Source organism: Apiospora marii, assembly GCF_038362585.1.
Source record: "Apiospora marii strain CBS 49790 chromosome Unknown utg000009l_segment0_segment0, whole genome shotgun sequence".
NCBI lineage: Eukaryota > Fungi > Ascomycota > Sordariomycetes > Amphisphaeriales > Apiosporaceae > Apiospora > Apiospora marii.
Genome location: NW_027117381.1, coordinates 3,668,275 through 3,685,723, shown reverse-complemented (window position 1 = coordinate 3,685,723; position 17,449 = coordinate 3,668,275). Strand labels below are relative to the sequence as shown.

At 53.1% G+C, this 17,449-nt stretch overlaps 10 protein-coding genes across 10 annotated transcripts; 7 read left to right on the top strand and 3 right to left on the bottom strand.

Moving 5' to 3' along the window:
• Nucleotides 1-298: 298 nt before the first annotated feature.
• Nucleotides 299-2,186, top strand: PG985_012711 (uncharacterized protein; the record flags this gene model as incomplete). Its single annotated transcript, XM_066832477.1, has 4 exons — nt 299-860; nt 919-1,178; nt 1,250-1,380; nt 1,442-2,186. The coding sequence occupies 4 exons, from the start codon at nt 299-301 to the stop codon at nt 2,184-2,186; spliced, it is 1,698 nt and encodes a 565-aa protein (XP_066680527.1).
• Nucleotides 2,187-2,646: 460 nt separating this feature from the next.
• On the top strand, nt 2,647-3,552 carry PG985_012710 (Major facilitator superfamily domain- general substrate transporter; the record flags this gene model as incomplete). The annotated part of the gene is made up of 1 exon (XM_066832476.1): nt 2,647-3,552. The coding sequence occupies one exon, from the start codon at nt 2,647-2,649 to the stop codon at nt 3,550-3,552; it is 906 nt and encodes a 301-aa protein (XP_066680526.1).
• Nucleotides 3,553-3,589: 37 nt separating this feature from the next.
• PG985_012709 (MFS general substrate transporter) lies at nt 3,590-4,333 on the top strand (the record flags this gene model as incomplete). Its single annotated transcript, XM_066832475.1, has 1 exon — nt 3,590-4,333. The coding sequence occupies one exon, from the start codon at nt 3,590-3,592 to the stop codon at nt 4,331-4,333; it is 744 nt and encodes a 247-aa protein (XP_066680525.1).
• A 342-nt stretch (nt 4,334-4,675) lies between these two features.
• Nucleotides 4,676-5,825, top strand: PG985_012708 (uncharacterized protein; the record flags this gene model as incomplete). Its single annotated transcript, XM_066832474.1, has 2 exons — nt 4,676-4,990; nt 5,076-5,825. The coding sequence occupies 2 exons, from the start codon at nt 4,676-4,678 to the stop codon at nt 5,823-5,825; spliced, it is 1,065 nt and encodes a 354-aa protein (XP_066680524.1).
• Nucleotides 5,826-7,578: 1,753 nt separating this feature from the next.
• On the top strand, nt 7,579-8,203 carry PG985_012707 (GPI anchored protein; the record flags this gene model as incomplete). Its single annotated transcript, XM_066832473.1, has 2 exons — nt 7,579-7,840; nt 7,980-8,203. 2 exons carry the CDS (start codon nt 7,579-7,581, stop codon nt 8,201-8,203), a joined length of 486 nt encoding a protein of 161 aa, XP_066680523.1.
• A 773-nt stretch (nt 8,204-8,976) lies between these two features.
• Nucleotides 8,977-9,420, bottom strand: PG985_012706 (uncharacterized protein; the record flags this gene model as incomplete). The annotated part of the gene is made up of 1 exon (XM_066832472.1): nt 8,977-9,420. One exon carries the CDS (start codon nt 9,418-9,420, stop codon nt 8,977-8,979), a length of 444 nt encoding a protein of 147 aa, XP_066680522.1.
• A 967-nt stretch (nt 9,421-10,387) lies between these two features.
• Nucleotides 10,388-11,581, top strand: PG985_012705 (uncharacterized protein; the record flags this gene model as incomplete). The annotated part of the gene is made up of 2 exons (XM_066832471.1): nt 10,388-11,033; nt 11,100-11,581. The coding sequence occupies 2 exons, from the start codon at nt 10,388-10,390 to the stop codon at nt 11,579-11,581; spliced, it is 1,128 nt and encodes a 375-aa protein (XP_066680521.1).
• Nucleotides 11,582-11,800: 219 nt separating this feature from the next.
• PG985_012704 (uncharacterized protein) lies at nt 11,801-12,338 on the bottom strand (the record flags this gene model as incomplete). Its single annotated transcript, XM_066832470.1, has 2 exons — nt 11,801-11,960; nt 12,043-12,338. 2 exons carry the CDS (start codon nt 12,336-12,338, stop codon nt 11,801-11,803), a joined length of 456 nt encoding a protein of 151 aa, XP_066680520.1.
• A 1,982-nt stretch (nt 12,339-14,320) lies between these two features.
• Nucleotides 14,321-15,300, top strand: PG985_012703 (uncharacterized protein; the record flags this gene model as incomplete). The annotated part of the gene is made up of 4 exons (XM_066832469.1): nt 14,321-14,348; nt 14,413-14,435; nt 14,512-14,807; nt 14,898-15,300. 4 exons carry the CDS (start codon nt 14,321-14,323, stop codon nt 15,298-15,300), a joined length of 750 nt encoding a protein of 249 aa, XP_066680519.1.
• Nucleotides 15,301-16,315: 1,015 nt separating this feature from the next.
• Nucleotides 16,316-17,092, bottom strand: PG985_012702 (uncharacterized protein; the record flags this gene model as incomplete). The annotated part of the gene is made up of 2 exons (XM_066832468.1): nt 16,316-16,824; nt 16,900-17,092. 2 exons carry the CDS (start codon nt 17,090-17,092, stop codon nt 16,316-16,318), a joined length of 702 nt encoding a protein of 233 aa, XP_066680518.1.
• Nucleotides 17,093-17,449: the final 357 nt, after the last annotated feature.

Genomic DNA, 17,449 nt, shown 5'->3' with positions numbered 1-17,449 from the left:
TATAACGCGCAGGCCGTTGCTGTACCCCTGAAGGTAAATGGCATCCAGAAGCGGCAACTGTCCCAAAGAGGTAACTGTCCTAATAGGGTAAGATTCAGTGGGTACAGCCAGCTAGTCCCGCCCGCTGGGAAAGTCTTGGTGGGTGGGGCCTCTTTTAGCATGTTGTTCAACCGTCTAACACGACTACCTACTTCCCAGGTGAAAGAAAGTATGCAGGTGTGTTGATGTCCTTTCAATTGCTTACATGCCGTATCAGTTGACCAATCCAGCAATTTTCCTCTTTGGTCATCGTCAGAAAATGCCTGAGAAGGGGCGGCTACTGAATTGGCAACCGGGGTTCTCTCTGTCGCGGAAGCCCACCAAAAAGTCGGTTACACGGAGGAGGAAGAAACAGGGTGCAGATGTGGTACAGCAGTACGAGTTCATCTGCGAGTATCCTACGGAGCAGAATCATGAGCCAAGGCCTGCTTTTGAAAACAGTAATGAATTCAACACCGCCACTTCAGAAGCTCCAGACCTGGCAACTGTTCTTGTCACAGACGGGACGGCGAGCCCCGACTGTCGCGCGTGTCCCTATGACGATGGGCCGAGTCTGTCTGGCGATATCCCATCGGAGGCTTCTGCTGGCAATTCACTACTCGGGGCCATTAAGCACGCAGATATCGGTGGGAACGAAGTACGGACTATCGACTGCTCGGAAGGATCTACCCACCATACGGAGATTCCGGCGAAGTCCAAAAGGGCTACTGCTACACCCGGTGTAGACATCGTTACCCAGAGCCAGGATCACCAGATATGGATACCGTCCAGTATACTCTACAGCAGCCTCGCACATCGCTTTGAATCTATCCTCGACCAATGTATGAGCTTCCACACCGTCTTCCGTATCGAGACGATGGCGCATACTAACAGTAGTAGACAATCAAGAGTTCTGCAAGATCCCATTGACATTTGACTTACAGATCAACCCGTTCCAGTACCGCAAGGGGGCTTGCGCGGAGCCTCTCTTTCTAGTCCATGCCGCGATGGCTCTAGCTGGTCATCACGTAGAAAGTCAATCTACCGAGCATCATCGGGGCACCGCCCTCCAACTCCTCCGCGAAGGCCTCGATACTTCCGGCAGTTTGGCACTCGTGTACCACATGCTCGACGCCATCGTGATTTTATTCTCGCTAGATGTAGGCTATCACCAATGGCTCCTCGGGCATTCCCCGGTCCTCGTCCAGCTCAGCTCACCCGTGCGAACTAGGAGACGCAATCGGCCTGGGGAAACTGGAGCACGCATCTGATGGGTGCATATGCCATTCTTGAAGCATGCGGCAGTATCGAAGTGTGGTCCAAATCGCCTAGAGCAGTAGTACAGGTGGGCTTGTTAATATGGTATGCGAAACTTACAGCGTCATGAATGACCGCCTTATTCGAACCAAGCTGACCTCCCCAGGTGGGATGCGATCACTAGTCTCGTAGCGAGAGAGGACTGCGTGTTCCCCTACTCTTACTTCGAAGCTGTAACATCATCAAACACCAGTGACCATGAGTGGGACTACTTCCGTCTATGCGGATGCCCGCTGGAGCTCGTGAGGGTGGTCATGCATCTAGCCAGACTGAGCGCCGAGAAGAGAAAGGCCACATCGATGCAGTATGTCAAGTTTGACGGCACCGTCATTTCAGACATCGAGAAGTCGCTAATGTCCTGGCAACACATCTCGCCGCCGACGGCCGACCAAGACGAAAGCTCCATGCACCAGGACATGGACAGCATGCACTGCGCCGAGGCGTGGAGGAACGGCCTGCTCCTCTACTTATACCGAGTCTTTCAGTGGGAGCCCGGGCGCCGCGTTCCGATGCGGGTGGCGCGGCTGGCCCGCGTAACGGCGGACCACGTCTTCGCCTGTCGCGACGACAGCAGCCTGGTGGCCAAGCAGGCCCTGCTGCCCCTTTTCTTCGCGGGCTGCGAGCTGCGAGACGAGTCGACGCGGGGCAAGATACTCCGGCTCTGCTCGGTCTGGGACGGGGTGACTAGGTACCACATGTTCGACAGCACGGTGCCCCTGCTGAAGGAGGTCTGGGCGGACCAGGAACAAAGGGGCTTTGATGATGTGTGGTGGGGTCAGGTCGTGGATAGGCTGCATGCGGGCAAGGAGTCTCGCAGTCATCCGTTGCGGATGCGGCTCTGTTTTGGTTGACTGAAGCGTGACTTCAGTTATGTAGATTTAGTAACCCATACATATGATATGATCCTTCATAGATGACGACTACTTCTAGCGTCTTTATACCTTTTCTCCCTTGGGTATTGTGACCCGGCTCAGGCCCTATTCAAAGAAAAGCATGGGGTCCTACGTACCGTAGGTGGGTCATGTAGCTCTCAACCAGTTTGGGCCTCCTACCAAATCGGGACAGTTACCTATTTGGTCAACTCTCACTTGTATGTAAGGGTATATTGAGTGTACATTGTTTACTTGAAGGCTACGATGCTAGTGTAGTTGCGGGTAGTATATCAATAGGACCTTTGCTTGGACAATATGAGCTGGATCTTTCCTCGAGATCCAACGGTCAATGTACGAGTCCTGCAACACATTGAGAGTTCATTCCCTGTCATATCTGGTCTTTCATGTCGAGCGTCAGATGTACTCTGAATCTTCCAATATGATGACGACCAGTAGCTCGCCACGCCCAAGAGATTTGGGTGTTTCAACAGCGCATGTCTCTACAAGTGATCATAGAGATGCGCTGTTCCCATCCGACGAGGTGAAGCATGATGAACCCCAGATATCACGGGACAATCCCAAAGGTTCGTCCAGCACTCCCCCCTCACATTATCATCATGCTCCTTCTAACCAACCTTACAACGCAGACCCAACCCCAGAAGCTGAAACCGTCACATGGAACGGCCCAGAAGACCGCCAAGACCCCTTCAACTGGCCGCCCCGCAAGAAGTGGCGGGCCGTTGGCCTCGGCCTCGCCGCCAGCTTCGTCTGCTCCATGAACGGCAGCATCCTCGCCGTCGCCCACGCGGCCATCTCCGCCGATTTCCGCCTCCCGGACGCCTCCTCGTTCCCGCACGCCTACTGGCTCACCACCACCTGGGGCGTCGGCGCCGCCCTGTTCCCGCTCCTCCTGTTCCCCGCCCTGGAGGACTGGGGCGTCCGGCCCGTGGTCCTGGGGACCTACTTCTACTTCGTCTGCCTGCTGGTGCCGGTCGGATTTGCTCACAATTTCGCCACGCTCGTGGTGGTGAGGCTCTTCAGTGGGGGGTGCGTGCCGATTATGAGCGATGCGGTCGCGAGTATTGCCTCGAACGTCTTTCATGGGGATAGGGCGCGGAGTGTGCCCATTGCGCTCTACGTCTTGGTGTACCTCGGGGCCACGAGCTTGGGGCCCGTGGTCGGGTCGGCCGTACTTCAGCGTTTCGGCTCGTGGCGCTGGATCGGGCATGTCGAGGTGATCGTGACCGGGGCCCTGTTTCCCCCTATTCTGCCTTGGTCTCCCCGAGACCCGCGGCGCGGCCATCCTGCGGGCCAAGGCGAAGAAGATGCGCAGCGAGGGAAATGAGAGGGCATGCACAGCGGAGGAGGCCGACCCGACACCGATGCGGCAGCTGCTCATCAAAAGCCTGACGCGGCCCTTGTACATGTTCTTCACCGAGGGTGTGGTCTTCGTCGCCGCCATGTGGGCCGCATTCAGCCTCGGGACAATCTACCTGTTCACGCACTCGGTCAACCAGGTGTACGGGGAGCTCTACGGCTGGACCCCGGTGCAGGCAGGCTACGTCCAAAGCGCCATCGTCGTCGGCGAATGCCTGGGCACCGTGCTCTCCCTGTCCACGAACCACTGGTACGCAGCTTCCGAGGCCCGGAACACCGAAGTCCCCGGGACCCCGATTCCCGAGGCCCGGCTGTACGCCGCCGTCATCGGGGGCTCCGTCGGCGTGACGGGTGGAATGTTCATCTATGCCTGGGCGGCGTACGCCACGGTGCCCTGGCCGGTCATCACCCTGGGCCTGGTCCTGGTGGGGCTCGGGACCACGGCCGTGGTCATCAGCATCGCCAACTACCTCGTCGACGCGTACAGCAAGTACGCCGCGAGCGCGCTGGCGGCCGTGGGACTGGCCGAGAACCTGTCCATTGCTTTTCTGCCGCTGGCCTCGTCGGCGCTGTACACGGGGCTCGGGTTCCAGTGGGCGAGCACGCTACTGGGCTTGGTGTCGTTGGGGCTTGTCGCGACGCCCTTTGTCGTTATCCGATGGGGTGGGGAGATTCGGGCGCGCAGCCCCTTCATGAAAGAGGCGGTTATCGATCGGAGAAGAGACTTGGGGGTGGGAGTTGATGTGTGATGATGTGTCATATACGATAAATGGCTAGTGGAGGGGGTTTTCATTGTGCCACAAGTGGAAGAAGTGAGGTCATAGTCGGAACAAAGCTGTCGTCTGGCGATGGTAAAAGGGACACTGTGTTGGCCGCGATACAATGGCAAGAACACGGAAACAATAGCCTTGTTTCCAGCCCAGAATACCTCGATGGCCAATACATATAAACAGAGAAGAAGTCGCTCGTTATGCTCTCGTCACCATCACGCCAAAGCTCTCTCTTGCAGCAAGCGCCAATTCGTTCACGCTGCTGTCGACATCTCCGAAATTTGCCTTCCAACCAACGACAATATACTAACTATATCCAAGATGGCTTCCAAAGGCTCTCCTAAGAACAACATGATTGTTCTAGCTGTCAAAGAGGTGAGTGAGCGTGGCGGGTTCGTTGTCCGAGCCAGATACTTTGGGCTGATTAGGTACTTCTGGATAACCAAGGAAGCCGCCGCCTATTTTCCCCCAGGCTGGGATCAGAAAGGCGGGTCCGGCCCCCTTGTGCGGCCTGGGAATTACCCGGCCGGCATGAAGTGCGTCCTCCTGAGGCGGCCCGGTGAGTCCGACAACATCGACCCGAGGAGGAACTTTGAATACCCCGTGGTTGAGCCCCTGAAAGTCAAGCTGACCGGCGTGGACGTCCCCCCGGGACATCGACCACCGCTACGACTACGACGACCTGATCACCCTGAGCAAGGTCCCGAGCGAAAAACTGCAGATCCGCCTCAGCGAGGACCGGCTGCGCCGCGTCCGGTTCCAGGACGCCCTGCTTACGGAGGGGCCCGAGGCCCCCTCGTACCTGCTGAAGCTATCCGAGTTCCCGCACGAGTGGCCGCGCCCCGACGGCACCCTCGTCCAGCGCTGGACCCCCGCCTTCGTCTCGAGCCTGGTCCCCTCTCTGGCGCCGCCCCCTGGCCCCACCGCCGTGACCAATGAGCAACACTCGTACGACGACGACATGGCGACGGAGATGTTCATGCACCACGACATCATCCAGGCGCTCGAGTACGCGGGCGCCCCCACCGACGTGGTTCCCGCCATCGCGGGCGTCGTCACGGAGCGGGGCCGCGGTCCCGTCGGCCTGCTATCGGAATGGATCGAGGGCGACGAGCCCCACGGCGGCGCGCCCAACTTCCGGGACATCCTGCGGCGGCTGCGCGACCAGGGCGGCAAGTGGCGGCTGCCCGAGGCGGACAAGCGGGCCTGCCGCGCCGCCCTCCAGACGTTCCACGACCAGGGCTACCTGCACGGCGCCGCCCTCCCTCAGCACTTCCTGCGCCAGCGCGACGGGCGCGTCGTCCTCGTCGATTTTCGGAGGACGGAGCGGCTCGACCTGGTGACCCGCCGGGGGCGCGAGGAGGCGGCGCTGCGCATGATTTCCGACGCGCAGGACATGGAGCGCTGGCTCGACTTGAGCGAGGAGTCGGGGCGGTACAAGAGGGATATGGCGCTGGACCTTTTGAACTAAGTAGGGGACCCGCGTCTGGAAGCGCTAGTTGATGCTTTGAAAAAGGTTTGAGGACTGGCTGCGTCTCTCTAGATCGTAGGTATTGTGTGAGAATGTGACATGATAATTGAGGACATTAAAATTGAGAATACGATATCGAAGAGATAGTGCATATTGCATACTGCCTACCAGGCGCTTGCGTTTGGTGATGTGTAACCCTAGTTAGTGCTGGTCCGCTGCCAGTTGCCTGTCGCCTCTTTTCCCTCATCGATGCCAGCACCTCCTGCCCCAAATCCAGGTTTCTCTCACCGCGTTTCCAACATACTCGACCCGCTTATTTCATCAATTCAACGCATGAATAGGTCCCTTAAACCAACCACCTATTCCATCCCACAAAGGCATTCAGAAGTTACTGCTACTGTATTCCCAGGTTTGGCTACGGTGCGACATTGACTAGCTTCCTCCTAACCCCTAGTAACTGACCTCGTCCCCAAGTGGTATCGCATTGTGCCCCAGACAATGCAGCGGCTGCGTCCTAGTATGCGCAATACTTATCCTAATGGATGCGAGCTCTAGACTAACGAGTACAATATGTACATAGTTCCATCTCGAAGCGGGCAAAGCCCTCCGGGACCTGAACTTTGAGCAGGTGCATACGGTGGCTCCAAGGCAGTCCTATTACTCATAAGGCCGGACACGTTGATGAACACCGCACGATATCTTGGCCGTGACGATGCATGGCTGCCGGTATGTGTTTTCCTCGTTACCAAAGTATGATATCAAACTATACTATCATGAGGTATGGAATCAGCAGCCGCATTATGTTCTTTGTTACCCAATCACTGAGCGTAATCACTTACATCACAGTTATCCGCACGCGCTGGCAGTGTTGGCGGTGTGGTCCGCTCAGGGGGCCGGACAGTCACGCGTCATCTTAACCACCAATCAAAGGTTCAAATCATTGAAGTGTGTATCGTCATTAAACTTATGTGGTAATGGGAGTTTTTGCTTATTTCAACATCGAAACCCAGACTTGGTGGATCAAGCTGCATGAAGACAACGGTACTTTTCTTTTGTTTGCATCGTAGCAATTCTTGGCGGCATGGCGACTTCAGAGGTGCGCTGTTCGATCCACCACTGCCTTGTTTCGCCAGACAATAGGTGCTGGGACCACGACAACACTGATATAGGACAGGGCGCCATTACTACGGGTGTACTGATGCCCGACCAAGATATCTACCGAGAAGAAGGTAATACTTGTTGGTTGAAGTTTGGCTAAAACCTGCTAGTGCCTTCTCACGCCGCAACCCCTCTAGGCAAGTTGCAGGCTTTGGGATAAGCTTCGATTGGCTCTAGAAGAACCCTGAACCCAGTGTCATCAAGGTTAGCCTGTTGAATCGTCGTCTCAAATCTTCTGTGGGGGCTCATACGCGTGCGTATTACTGTTGCGCTTTAGCTAGATGTGGCTAAACTGGGTAACCTTGAATGTGAATGCACATAACAAGGCGCATGGAAAAAGCTTCCTGGTCATGGGTATGGGACGACTGGACCGATGGTTCCTGGTTAGATCGATGATCACCCTGATACCAAGCGCCAAGAGCGAGGGGATTCTGAAAGGATATTTAAGATGGCCGTGCCCCAGCTGTCATTGTAGTCCGATCTCCAATATCACAGACCCATCGGATACCCTACCTCTCCATATTGTCTGTCCACTTTCACAGCTACGGTGTGTTTGATACCACCCCTTTGGCATAGATTCTCCCAATTGCCCAACATGCAACATATAATTCTCTTTGGCCTCTTCGCCCTGGCTCCCATGGCCCTGGCGGCGCACACCGTCGACTTCGATGATATACCCGGAGATTGTGTAAACCCCTGCCAGTCGACGGTCAACCTCTCCCAGAACTGTGATGACCAGACCAGCAACGACGAGGAATACAAACACTGCTACTGTGGTGCCCAAGGCGCCGAGCAGCCCATGAACAAGTGCGCGAGCTGCATCAAGAGCAACATGAAACCCGGCGACGACGATAACGGTACGTACGCTGACTGGCTGACTGATGACCCCGTCACGTATCCCTATCCCTTCTCCTGTTGCTATGATGGATGAAGACATGGGGTAGACGACAGGTTACGGAAAGACTGCTTGCTGACATATAATCATCCCCGCTGCAGACGCCGCCAAACTCATGAAGGATTGCGGTTGGGACTACGCCGCCCTCACCACCAGCGGCCGCGGCAGCATGCCAACTGCCACTGTCATCATTATGTCCTCGAGCGGCGGTATGACGACAACGACCGCTATGCCATCTACCACGACAACTGCCGGGGCCCCACGCGCCACTGCTGTCGGCATGGGCGGCCTTCTGGCGGCTGGCCTGGTTGCGGCCATGATATAATGACGCGGTGGGATGACCCGTTATACAGCGGGTTTTATGAGCTCACGACTGTTATGATCTGATGTTTCTTCTTTTCAGCCACTTCTCAATATGTTCCTGTTATACGTGTAGACAACACAGTCTTTTGCTTATGTGGAGATGTTGGAATATTAAACTGTCCTTATCTGTTAGAATGAGGAACGTTGGGCTTTCATGAAGGATGTCGTACGGGGAAATATGATTCAGCACGCGATGGAGATTAGACCACAACTACGAAAAGCTTCTTTGATACCCATCACTCATACTTCCCCATGTTTCCTGTGCAATAAAAATACACGTAACAGGTCAGCCGGTGGACATGGCATCTGTGAGCTAGCGACGAGTGTCTCCTGTCAGTCTCCTGCCAAACATGTCAAATTCGCATGACATAACCGCCACCAGCCGAATTTGTCACTGCATTGCATTGCATCGACTCCCGACGGCGCCACCCGCCACAACGGATCAGATTGCCGCAAGGTTTCCTCAACATCGGACGAGCCTCCTGACTAGGCAGCCGGTCCAGGGTTTGGCCTGCACGCTACATCAAAACGCCAACTTACAGACGGGAAAACGGTGCCTAGATCCAAAATTCAAAGAAGAGAAAATGGGCAGATAGCAAAAAGAGTTATCGATTGCATATTGTAGTAAATGAAAGTCTACCATTGAACCAAAAGCCGCCGACAACACCACCAGCCCAGGTACAGGTAGTTGACGCCATAGTAAAATGAACCTCATGTTGTTCCAATACTCAGAATTCACCGATTACCTGCTATTTTACTGACCGGGGGCGGACTGGGTTTTCGCTGCGGCGAATCCACCACCCGGATCCCCAGTTCTCTATTGAGGTCCTGCGGCGACAAGTCCCACTTGACGTAGACCTTCCCATCGCTGTCCATATCCCAGAGCCGCATATTCTTGACCCATCCGTCTTTGAGATTCTGGTCGCTGAAGATGAAGTTGAAGCCGCCCCGCCGACTGGTGGCTCGGATCTCGCTGATCCGGCTGGGCAGCCGCATGGACACCGAGTAGTCGTCGCTTTCTATCCGCGGGACCAGCTGCAGTTTCTTCTGGAACGAGGAGTTTTCGAGGATTCGGTAGTACGCTCGAGCCTGCAATGTCGAGCCGAACGAGATGTGTACGCGGGCATCCTCGCCCCTGATGTAAGTTATCGAGACGCCGACGGTCCGGTTGGCGGTCATTATGGTTTTCTTTTCGGTGAAATTTTCTTGGTGATGAGATGCTGAAAGTCAAGGTACAGCTCAAGAATCAGGAAGCAGTATTGCAGGGGTGGTTGGCAATTGTTTGGATATTTTGGGTTGTATCTTACGCATTCGACTTCCCAATTTTGGGGAAATACCTCTTTATGTCTGTGAGATTATATCATTCGGCAGCTGTTGGGGAGGATGCGGCTCGGCATCACCAACGTTACGAGCTCAGCCAGTAAAGGTGGTGTGTAGCATCGCTCACAAGCCTCCGTCTGAATTATTAATTGACTTGGATAAGCTCCGCTGATCCGTTCAGCCTCTTCCGGCATCCCTCAGCCGTGGTGGGCACCAAATGAGCGATTCGCATTATCTTACATGTAAGCACAGCTCTCGATTAGCTGTATACTGAAATGATTGTGCAGGGCAGGATGTAACCCCTCTTCCTTAGTGCTTACCGAGAGGCATCCTCTCAGTATGCCGGCAGGTCTACCAGCCACACAGATGTGCAGAACTGCGCAGCTACAAATGCTCGTGAGTTTACAAGGCGCAGCACATGAAAGGGGCAGTGCTCTGGAAATTGACAAATTGGATTTAGGCGGCTATCGTTACAACTGACCCCAACACACCATCGCCGTTTTGCGACTGCGGAGCGAGCATGCTAGGCCATCTCCTTGTTCCAAAACCTTCAGTGCCCGTGACTGCAGTTCGCTAAATCATATACTCGAACTAACTTTCTCATTGTGCAATTGGTAGCTTCCGAGGGTCATTTCGATGTGATTCTTCCTCGATTTATAAAATTCAATTCTACGCCCTCTAGTGTGACAAATCGATGTCTGGGAGTAAAGAGCCCTCCTTAACCAAAACAAGGAATAAATTCAAGGATGGGGTAGAGCGCGCTGATTGGAGCCCCAACAGCCCAGACGGTGATTGTATGCCCCCTGAATCTACACTGGTCCCTATCATGCTGCCTGTCTCGACTGAGCTGATTTTTTTTCGCCCACAAGTTTGCATTCAAGTGGACGACGAACAGCCCGGAAATACTGAAGATAGATATTCGGTCAAATCCGGAACTTCAGCGGACTACGCGGCCTCGGTGAACTCGGACGAACATCCTAAAGCCGTTTCACGACCGAGGGCTGTCCACGGCGAAGTCTCGTCGCTCCGCAGTCTGAACGACGGTGAGGATGCCACCGAGCAAGAGGCAGGGCCGGAAAAAAACAAACTCAAACCATCATCCCCTGCAAAGCCTTACCTGCTCAGCTCCAGGACGTGGAACCATGCCAGTTTCCAGCAAACCGACCTGAGCAAGTATGGCGTCGAGGACCACCGGCATCAACTAATTGAACGCATCAAGAAGGGACCCGTCGACTTTGTCGGATCCCTGACCTATTTGACGCCTGGGAGTTGGCTAAACATCACTAAGAAAGAAGATCCGAAACCACCGAGCTACACCAGAGAGAACCCAGACGATAGCTTCAGGCTTAGTATCGCGGAAATGCAGAGAATGCGGCTCCGAAAGCTGCAGGGCAGATTGGTAAAGCACGCCGCTCAGTTGCAATTCGAGGGCACCGAACCGGATGAATGGGAAACCGACCTTCAGCAATACAGTACGTCACTTGTCTTCAAATACGCCCCTCTACTATACTGACGGACTGATCGTTATGAAGCTAAAGCACTCCAAGACTACGACTACATGGTCACGTGCAGTCAGAAGCCCGAGGACCCCTTCTTGGTGACCGGCGAGAGACTGGTGGACGATTACCTGCTCACCGAGGTTCTGAAGCAGTTCCCCGAGCCGCTCAAGGACAAAAAGGCTCTCTCGGTCCCCGGACCATGGGACCAGAAGAGCCGGGCGGTCGGCGGGACTCGTAACGAGAATGTGGCCAAGGACTGGGCTAAGGGCTTCCACTCGCGGATCGCCATGGCTGCGCTCGGCGGCTTCTTGCTCGTCGGGCCCATGTGGTTGATGGTGCTCCACAACACCTTGTACACCTGCTTGGTCACGACGACAGTATTTGTCACGGTCTTTGGGCTGCTCATGGCTCGGTGGTTGGACAAACCGATGGATGTCATGTCGGCTACCGCTGCGTATGCTGCCGTCCTCGTCGTATTTGTGGGATTGGGCACAGATGATAGCTCGAGCTCGTCAAGCTAAGCACGGTTTCATCGTTCACTTCCAGCATGTCAGGTAATATGTTCTGTTCATTCGGGTATAGGTATACTCAATATAATGAGCCCTGAACCCTGATTGATGATGCTATGGGGGGTTGCACGCTGCCAGCTATTCCAGCAATTGTAGCTCTTGCTGCCATTTTTCGATGTTTCGTAAACTAGCCCCATTGCTCCAAAACGCGTCTCTGCTCGGATTTCGCGATCAAGCCTTATAGTTCAAGAGCTCGTTCAGAACCGGGGTGTCTTCCTTGCCACGCACGAACAGGTGCAGGTTGTTACCAAACACCTTACGGATCACGCCGTTGACCAGTTGCTCATAATCCAACTTGACTCCGGCGGGCATGATCTTTTGGTCCTCTTCGCTGCATATTCGTTAGTATATACGTATATTCGGATATCTTACTTCAGATATACCTGGATGGCAATATCATATAGTTTACTTACATATTTTCCTTGAGCTGCTCCTTGATCATGGCTAGGATAGCCTTCTTGTTGGCATCGGTGAGGGTGGTATAAGCGGTATTTTTGAGTTTCTCCTCAACCAACTTGATAGCCCGCTGGCCCTTCATCCAGACTCGCTGCTGGCCATACTTGAGTTCTGCGCTCTTCTGGGGCTGATCGTCGCTATCGCTGTCGCTGTCGCCGATCTTAGCCGAAGTCTTCTTAGCAGCCCGAGCGCTTCGGCGAGTCTGCATGCTGCCGTTGGCCTGCAAAGTGGTATTGTTTTTAGGAGAAGCCATGATTGATTTGGTGGAACTCGGTGAAGCGATATAAGAATAGCAACGGCGGTTGGTGTGGGATTAGCCGGGGAAAACGGTTGGTGGTGTGATAAGAAAGGAAGAGAAGATTTTCAAAAACCCAAGACGAGAGGTTGTTGATATAGGAAATGGCGGCGACGTGAATACAGCGCCGACTTGAATATAGTGTCGCCGACTTGAATAAAGTGGCAGTGACTTGAATACAGTGGCGGCAGGTTGAATACAGTGGCGGCGACATGAATACAACGTGAATACAGTGGCGGCGATGTGATATGTGAATATAAGAATGAGTTTAAGAAACTTTTTGAGGTATATATAACGAAGGAGGAAGGCTATTTGTTCGGGCCTTTGGTTTGGTGGAGATCTTGGTGTTGAGGATGATGCGGACATTTCCGGGTTGCTTGGTGTAATGAAGAAGCTGTTGCTGTTATGAAGATAGGTAGAGAAGTTGTTTCAACGCCTACTACAAAAGGGCGGTGGTATAGGAAATGGATTCAGCGTGCATTAGCGAGGACAGTATTCTAGGTAAAGATAAGAATGAGTACAACTTCTTTCCCGAGTCGCGACATGGGATTATAGGGTTGACTTTGATCGCGAAAAGAGCTGCGACAATGCAGCCAAGGCAACAGTCAGGACTATCTGAGCGAACATAGTCTCTGACATGAGTCAGACTCGTAGCAAAGTCATCACATCAGATTTCATCTTTGAATATGGTCGGTGACGTGAACATAACAGAAATAGCTGAGTCACCACCCGAGGTCATGGTTGTGAATACAGTCGCCGACAGCGAGAGTCCCAGTGCAAATACCTTAGTCAAAGTAAGCCACAAGTCAACGCTGCCTTCAATGGGAACTTGAATAAGTCGGGACGTGGACAACAGCCACCTTGCCGATTGGGAAGGTAATTACATAGTTTTCTGTAAAGATCTTAGCATGGAGAAGAATCCTAGATCGGACTACCAGTTGCCTTGCATACACACTGATATGGGGCTTTAAACAAAGCTGTAATATCGCAGTTGCTTGAGAAGTCATGGTTGACATGAATCGCTTGTTGTGCTGTCTGTATTGCCTAGAGATGAGATCAGGGGATGGGACAGGACGTATCAAGACATTGAAAATGAGGCAGCGGCGTGAATGTTTCTTATGCTGGTATTGGGCCATGATTTCGTGTCAGGGTGCATCTTGACTAGTCCAACAAGCAATATTAGTTTGGTCTATCACAACATCCTGTGACAAACACGAGAGACAGAAGGGAAACACATTTAGCACACAGGTGAAGATTCACGGTGGATGGCCGCCACCCATGGGCGTTTTCCTGATATCAGTTCGCACGCCAATTGTTGGCGACTCTTGAACCGTCCTACATTTTGACTTTCGTGAATATCAAATGGTATCCAGGATGTCGTGATGTTGAAAGTGTTATCATATAAGCCAAAGTGTATGGTCTGGATCCGTGTATTAAGTACTGCCCCTTTCATGGTAACAGCACTCATTCCTGCATTGGAAACATACACACCCTGGTATGTATAATTCATTCAACAAAGAACAATCACCATACATGGATGTAAAAGCGCAGCTTGCTCTAGTCATCCAGCGGACATTCATCTTACTACACGTCCAATGATGTCGCCCTCTTTGCTTCGAAATGCACAATTGCTTCATATCTTGATCGACGCAGCCTACCAAGTAAGGGGGTGCCTTAGTACGTATTCCAAATGCAACTTTGCGGCGCAAGAGGTTCAGCATGCAACCAACAGCCGGCAGAACGGGAAGCGGGGTTTTCGTGCCAGCGCGAAGACCATAAAATCCGGTCGACAAGTTGGAAAGCTGGGCTCTATCCCATCCTTCTTTTCCGCCCATGCCAAGTGAGCCCAGCAGAGCAAAAGGCTCACAAGACCAAGTCACCACCGTCGACTCCAGTCACAATTCATCGTCGACCCGCCGATCCCTACGAGAGTATTCATGATGCAGCCAATCCGTGTGTGGGTCACCCGTAAGTGAATGCAAATACAGAACAGAGTGTTTCCGTTTTATGCTGGCTAACTGCTGCCCAACAGCCCCGGGACCCAACCCATGGAAAGTGAGCAGCACATTCGTTCAAGACCTGGATCCCAAATAAAGACACCCCGGAGGCAATCTTGTTGACTTTGTATCAGATCCCTTTCCTGCTCGAGGAACTCGGACTTCCGTATGAGATCAAATCCATCAAATTCGACGATGTCAAAAAGCCCCCTTTGATCGACTTGAACCCCAACGGCCGGGTGCCGGTGATAGAAGATCCCAATACGGAGCTGACCCTTTGGGAGTCCGGCGCCATCATCAACTATCTCATCGAGCAGTACGACACTGAGAAGACTTTGACGTATACCAACCTGGCAGACAAGCACCACCTAAACCAGTGGCTGCACTTCCAAACGAGTGGGCAGGGCCCTTACTATGGCACATCGGGCTGGTAAGCAGAGACATCGGCCCCTCCTTTCGAGTGGGATCGCTCTCCTCCTGACTCTTGGCTGACCGACCGACACCCGCTGGTCCACCCCAGGTTCATCAACCTGCACTCCGAAAAGGTCCCCTCCGCCATCGAACGCTACACGCAGCAAGTCCGCCGCGTGCTCGGCGTCCTCGAGGGCTGGCTGGAGGGCAAGCAGTGGCTGGTGGGCGACAAGATGACGTACGCCGACATGGCCTGGGTCCCCTACAACGACCGCGTGGACATGGTGCTCGTCGGGGTCTCGGAGGCGGACAAGTTCAAGGATTTCCCCAACGTCAAGGCCTGGCACGAGCGCATGACTTCGCGGCCCTCGTGGCGGCGGAGCATGGAGATCCGGGCGAAGCTCATGGACGAGCAGGGTCTGACGCCGACGGGGATTCCCAAGGGTATTGCGTCTTTTAGCGAGTACGAGGCTAAGATCAAGGCGGGGGAGGATACTACCCCGAAGCAGTGATCTGTTATGGATGTGCTTCGTGGGACTGACACGGCTGGTTCCGAAGTCAATATATAGCGCTGTGGAGTCGTAAGAAACGGGATATATCTGCTTTACGACGATTTGTACCCAACCATGTGTGCAGGATATCAGCTGGCAGATATCCGTCCTAGGGCTGACCCCTGGCAACGAAGACATCGTGCCAGCATGAAATCAATATGTCGGTATAGTCCCATTAGATCATTTTGCCAGCCCGCATAAGCACTTTTAAGCCCCTTGGAGACCAGAGGGTCAAGGGTAATGAAAACACACAACCCGTACAGCTACGGACTGCGGTCGGCACTCTCTAGTTGGGTATCGCACCCAATTAGAACGCGGCCTAGCATTAAAATAATTCAAATACAAGTATATATAAAGAGTCGCAAAGGAGTAGGTATTCGTAATCGATCTACTCTACAGTGTACCGATGCATCGATTTTCTATTAGCCCCTTTGGTACGCACATGCCACCTGTGGCTGGTGTGGCTCAACCTCTGAACCCCTGAACCCCTGCTACAGTATCACAGTATGACCTGAGCTATTGCCCTACCTAGCTGCAACTCACATAGCCAGTGTTCAGCTTGCAAAGACTATGTTTCAGGATTTGATCGTGTATTGAATCCTGTCTGCTGTGATGGCTAAAAATATGTCTGTTCTGTTGTGCCCGATCTTTCGCTTCTGGTAATGACTGTGCAATTGTATCAACTCCCTCCATCGAATAAGCAAAAACCTAAATTCCCAGAGACATGAGGGCCTGGCTCCCTTTAGATATCACGGAAATGACTGTGGCGGTGGGTGGAGGCGTATACAACCCCTTCTGCTAGGGGAACCCACGCCGGGTATAATCGGATAGTGATCCGGAGTGGCATGACTTGACTCGAGGTTAGTTTCTGGTTCTACTCGGTAATGTAGTAATAAAATAGATTGAAATAAGGAGCGAGACAACGCACAGATTGGTGTGATACGCCGAAAGATCTTCAAGCCCGACGGTTATACCTTTATGGTTCGGCCTGAAATTCGCCTTGGTACTCATCGTACCCCTTCGAGAACTCCTCCAATTGAACATTGGACGGCAACCTCTCGATACCGCTACGGAGAGCATCATTATCGTGGACGGCATTGATCGGTAAACCATTGAAGTAGGTCCTGTGAGTAAAAATATCCCGATCCTCTCTGCTCGGTCTTTCCGCCCCAGCCCGCTGACTGGGGTCAGGAACAGCGGCATTGGCGTCTCTTGGTGTCAGAGGTGCCCGAGAGGGACCAGGGGCAGTCACCGCTCTCGGGCGAGACGCGAGGCCTCGCCCGGAAGAGCTCTCGGTGCCGGCAGAAGAGCGTGGGGTAGCCGGGTTCTGGGAGACTCTCGCCCGGGCGACGGGCGTGGCGGGGCTAACGGACTGAGACGAGATGCTGGGGGCGCCCAACGGAGCTTGCCTGCTCCCCAGAGACTCTGTATCCGAGCGCTGAGAAGACGGAGCGGCGACCGTGGACGATCCCGAGTCATTTGGCCCTAGTGTGCCGGATTAATATGGATACTGAACGCAGGTAAAAATGCTGTATGGGTTAGCAGTTGACGAATACTGACCGGAACTCTGGGAAGAAACCGCCGAGTTTGAAGATGGCACGTATTCGGAGCCGCTGTCATCGGGATATGGGACGTGTCTGCCCCCTCCTCTTGCTAATGTGTTGGGGAGGAGGTATTGAATCCCTCTTGGCCCAGAGTCCCAACGATTGGGCTGAGGGTGGGAGTTGGCTGTTTGGGGGCGACTGGAGGACATAGTGCGTCCCAAAAGTTGGATATGGTAAGTCCTCCAAGAGGACTGAAAAAATTTGGAAGTGTCTTTGTTATTTGATCATATACTATGTCAGCTTAGAAGAGACGAAAGTCGTTATAAGAAGTTTTTCCTAAGCACTCTTAATAAAAATAATAATATAGAATAACTAAAGGATAGATATAATATTATTTTTATTAAATAAGAGTAAAGGGAGAGAGTGTAATGTGAAAAGGAGCGAGGAAGCGAGATTAAAGAAAATAAGGGGTGAGGGAAAAGAAGAGGTAAAAAAAAGTATAAGAAAAGAAAAAAGAAATCGAAAAGGGGATTAAAGGAGGGGTTAAAGTTTATATAATCCTAAGC